This window comes from Jatropha curcas, chromosome 2 (assembly GCF_041381405.1).
Source record: "Jatropha curcas cultivar XTBG-Jc1 chromosome 2, XTBG_Jcur_1.0, whole genome shotgun sequence".
NCBI lineage: Eukaryota > Viridiplantae > Streptophyta > Magnoliopsida > Malpighiales > Euphorbiaceae > Jatropha > Jatropha curcas.
In genome coordinates, this window is record NC_143152.1 from 2,582,128 (window position 1) to 2,587,197 (window position 5,070).

Consider the following 5,070-nt stretch of genomic DNA (forward strand, 5'->3'; position numbering starts at 1 on the left):
TATAGACTCTCAAGAGAATTGGATGGTACCTTTTCAGAAAAACTTTTTTTTTTTTTTTTTTCCATTTTCTATTTCATAGAGAAATGAAAAAAAAGAATTAGAGTAAAATAAGGATTATGGGAATTGTTGGATAAATACTACTATAACAGCTAATTTTACCGAACAATCCTATACTAAACACTCTAAACGATGAAGATAGAATTTTGACTAAATCAAAACAGTCAAAATTACGTAAAAAAACTATTGGCAAACATGATCTATGTTTATAGTTACAAAAATCATCCTGTTTTTCATAGAAAATTTGCGGAAAATAGAAAAGAAATTAAAAATACTCATCTCCAAGAAAAATGAAACTTTCCTTTATAAAATGAAAAATTGACTATTATTTTCTTTTATAAATGAATAGGGTTTTAACCTATTCATTCTTTTCTTTATTACTTTTTACTGTAAGTTCAGTAAATGAAATAATATTTAGTAATTAGCATAATTAGCTAATTATTGTCCATATCACAGTCTAAGGAAAGGACGTGGCATGCATCAAGTGCTTTGTCAAATACATAACCGAGGCTTCTGTGGAAAATTTTTATAGATGAAATGAAAGATACAATGAAAGTCAAAAAGTCACTTATCTTTATTTTTTTCTTTTAAAAAAAAAACAAAGAAAAGGAAACTATAAAGCATAGAATCAATGATTCTTAGTGGAAGAAGGAAAAAACAAAAGAAAGAAAATTTTTGGATTAGAGGAATTGTCACGTTAGATAGAAAGAATAAAGAATGTGGAAAATATCATTACACCTAAATCAACTAAATTAATATCTAATGGTAGCAAAATAGAATATTAATTAGCTACTATGAAATATTCCTACTATAACCTTCCCTTCTTCTCTCCTAATCACAACCGTTAAATCCAACAATCAATCTCGTGTGATCGATCGTCTTTTCATGTCAAGAAGAAGAAACTTGTATATTCATTTAATTAGTCTTGTCTGTGTCTTTGCTTCTAGACCATTTGACCCAAGAATCAGGATCATGTCACTGTTTGTTGTTAGGTCATTTCATGTGCTCTACTTCTTTTATTGAAATTAATTCATTTGTTAATTACCCATTTTGATTCCAATAAGTCCTATATAGTTTTATTATTGTAGGAACCCTCTAAATTTTATATTTTTTTTAATAATTAGGTTTCCAGTTTTTTTTTTTTATGAGTTGAATCCTTTAACATTTTAAATTATTTAAGTATCTAGATGAGTATTTTTTTAGTAATTGTTTTACATCAGCAATTGAAATTTTAAGGGTCAATCCAAATAGCTATAATAATTTGAAACAATTGATTATTTAATCTATATTTCAAGTATAAGATTATAATAATTTTTATGTGTTTTCAAGCTTAGGTGCGATTTTTATTTATCCAACTACTTATTAATTAAATCATAATAATTCAATATATTGTCAATCCATACACTTTAATTTTTTAATTTTAAAAAATAATTAGCTATTTAAATGTGTAGTGAATAAAATTTCATAAATAAATTAAATAAATGAAAATATGTCCACATGTATTAAAAAAATCAATATCAGTTAAAAAAAATGAGATTAATCACAACCACTAACTCCAAATATTTAATTTCTTTGTCATTTTAAAGCATTTCTTTATCACTCATGACTACAGTCACGTGTGAACGTTTATGTGTGTATATATATATATATATTTGTGAAAATTTTATTTTAGACTAAATATATACTTAAAATATTCTAAGAAAATTGACAACTAAATCATTAAATAAAAAAAATTTCTGAAAATCTGATCAGAAACTTGGAAAAAAGGATTCCATGAGACACACATGGCTGGCAAAGAAAAAGATAGTCACTGTTGTTTATTGACCAGTCAAATTGATATAATACCCTAGCCATCAAAATTTACAAAATAAAAATAAATTAATGATTTATAAAAGAACAAGATCGTATGGTTGAAAGAATGGGTTATATAGAAACTATTTTAGACCTGCAGGCACTTTACATATATAGATATATTTACATATGATAAAAAATAATAGAATTTTCTTGAGAACTATATATAAAGAGTGTTTAGGCTTAGAAAATACGTTTCAACCATTTCTTTCTTTCTTTCTTTCTTTCTTTCTTCTTTAAAGAAATCAAGAAGAGAAAAAAAAGCCATTGCATTTCTCATGAACTGTGGAGCAGTCGTCTTGGGTTTCTATTGCTGGGGTTGGGAGTTCTTAACTGCCCTTCTTCTCTTCTCTTCTTCTCCTTATAATTAATCTCTTTCCCTTCTTCTTTTTTTTTCTTTTTCTTTATATTATCTTTATTTTTCTTTTAATTTTCTTCTTAATATTTTCATATATGGAGCCTGTTGATGATAACAACAACCACAACAATAATAATAAGGCTTTAGAATATCAGTATGTAAGAAAATCAACTCCACCGCCGTTTTTATTGAAAACCTACATGCTCGTGGAGGATCCGGCCACCGACCATGTCGTATCATGGAACGACGACGGAACAGGGTTTATCGTTTGGCAGCCGGCGGAGTTTGCTCGTGATCTTTTACCTACACTCTTTAAGCATAGCAACTTCTCAAGCTTTGTCCGGCAACTCAATACCTATGTACGTATTTAAATTGTTATTTTTTATTTAATTTTCTGCAGAAAATAATATATAAATATATATTTTAATAAATATACAAATAATGATCAAGTATCTGTCTGATATTTGCTTGATGTTACATATAGTTTGAAAATCTGATTTCCATGCATAGGAAAAAAAATAGTAGAAATTGTTGATTAAATAGAGAAATTGACTGATAATTCACATTGCAAAAATGAAAAATATACGTAGCTAGACTAATAATTATCTATACTGTGGATATTGGTTTTTGCTTGGGTGAAGTTGACTAAGTTGGAAAATTCTGATTTAGAATGGATTCTTGGTTGTTGAAATATGGAATAGGTTAAATGGTCCTATCTAAACCTACTCTTTGGTCTTCATTAAGCTATTACTAGTTTATTGACTTTGTAATATATATACATAATAACAAGTCAGAAACTTCCCAATTTGTATAACTTCTATAGTAGTATATATTAACTTATTGCTCAAGTTATCGCTTAGTGTATCTTGATTAAAATTAGTTATTTTGGTAGTTGTTAGTCGCTTTTTATAAAACCTTAAACGCTATACATTATATGAGTTAACTTTTCACAAAAAGCTACCTTAATCTCTAAAACTAATTCAAGTGCTATGTTATCAAATAATTTTTTAAGTAACATTTAGTTTTTTGACTACTTAAAAAGTTATTGTCGAATGCAATTTTAATCTAGTGATCGAAGCACTAGACCCGACTTTGGTGATCAAACCTGACATGATGATCAAGTCGTGGAGTCAGTACTTGAGAAGGACTTTCAATAAAATTGCTCATAAGCCTGAAATAGATCAGTGGCTCGTTCAACTGTTAATAGAATCATATATATTAGTTTATTTTTCTCTAAGGAGTTACGTATACGTATTCTTTTTCTTTTAATGCTAATATATATTAGTCTGCAATGCCGTGTTTCACACCAACATATATCATGATGTGGTTATTTAGGGTTTTCGCAAGGTTGCAACTAGCCGGTGGGAGTTCTGCAATGACATGTTTCGAAAGGGCGAAAAAGAGCTACTATGTCAAATTCGTCGACGCAAAGCATGGTCTAACAAGCAACAACCAAATGCACAAATTCAAACCACACCGCAAGAATCCGATGAAGATCAACGATCATCGTCAACTTCATCATCATCCGAGTATGGTGTCCTAGTCGATGAAAATAAACGTCTCAAGAAAGAAAATAAGGTCTTAAGCTCGGAGCTCACTGACATGAAAAGGAAGTGCAAGGAGCTTCTTGATTTAGTGGCTAAATATACACGTTTCGAGAAAGAAGAAGAGGAAGAAGAAGATGCGTCCCCGAAGTTATTTGGAGTAAGACTAGAAGTTGCAGGTGAAAGAGAGAGGAAAAGAAAGAGAGCAGAAATTAGAGAATGTGCAACCATTTTGCTATCTCAATCATGCAAATAAGTTGTGCTAATTAATGTAGAATTAATTAATAATTAAGGAAACAATATTGCCTAGCTTCTTGGAATTTAAGTAGCCAGCTCCCTATATATATATACAGTGTTTTAATGGTTTCATTGTACATTTTTATGTACTTCAAAGGATAATAAAATTATGCACAACCCCTTGGGTTATATAAATAGATATCTCATTATCATATATACGTATATATATACCTCTTCAGGCTGTCGAAATCTCTACTAACAAGTGCACTTCCGAGAAATTGAAATTGAAGCTCTACTAACATGCTGTTGGTAAAGAAAATATTGATTTTAGTATTTATACGGCTAACATTTTTGGCTATGAGAAGTGCTTAATCAATGAATTATCATCCACCGTCCAATAGCGTAGATCAATATTGACATGCACAGTATATTTTCAACCTCAGAATATTACTGCTTTACGTGCTTATTATGGAGTCTACTTCAAGATGAAAGTTCTACAATTTTACAGAGCGGTAAATTATTTTTCTAAGCAGTGTAAAACGATTCTCAATATGTTAAATTAAGGGATTTGAAAGAGTTCTTAAACTACATGTAAAAAATATATATATATCACTAACAAAAAATACTCATTTTTAACAGCTAGCTGAGTATACAGATTATTAAAAGATTAAAATTTAATTACTACTACTTAAAATAATTAAATAATTAATATTATCATCACATACGTAAAACTTCCGTGACCAAAAATCATTAGTAACACTATCATAATTATTCAGTATCACTATCAAAGTGATATATATTAACATTTGATAACATCGTCGAAATACTGTTAATTATTATTTTTAATAGTAAGTATCAAATTATGTTACCTCATTTTTAATATCCATTATATAAAATGCCGGGTATCAATTTTTTTTTAATTCATTTAGAAATCAAATAAATTATATAGCATTTACCAAATCAGTGAAAGAACTGTTGCTGTCGAAAGGTTTCGAACTCAAAATATTATACTTTTTATATCAC

General features: G+C 28.6%; 1 protein-coding gene across 1 annotated transcript; it reads left to right on the forward strand.

The window, feature by feature from the left end:
• The first annotated feature begins 2,130 nt into the window (after window positions 1-2,130).
• HSFB3 (heat shock transcription factor B3) lies at window positions 2,131-4,242 on the forward strand. Its single transcript, XM_012230800.4, has 2 exons — window positions 2,131-2,625; window positions 3,602-4,242. Exons 1-2 carry the CDS (start codon window positions 2,362-2,364, stop codon window positions 4,064-4,066), a joined length of 729 nt encoding a protein of 242 aa, XP_012086190.1. The 5' UTR covers window positions 2,131-2,361; the 3' UTR covers window positions 4,067-4,242.
• The last annotated feature ends 828 nt before the right edge of the window (window positions 4,243-5,070 follow it).

Bases quoted from the DNA above. Each gene is read 5' to 3' on its own strand.
- HSFB3 (XM_012230800.4), top strand. From the start codon at position 2,362: ATGGAGCCTGTTGATGATAACAACAACCACAACAATAATAATAAGGCT. The intron at 2,626-3,601 runs GTACGTATTTAA...GTGGTTATTTAG, and splicing joins TCCGGCAACTCAATACCTAT to GGTTTTCGCAAGGTTGCAAC.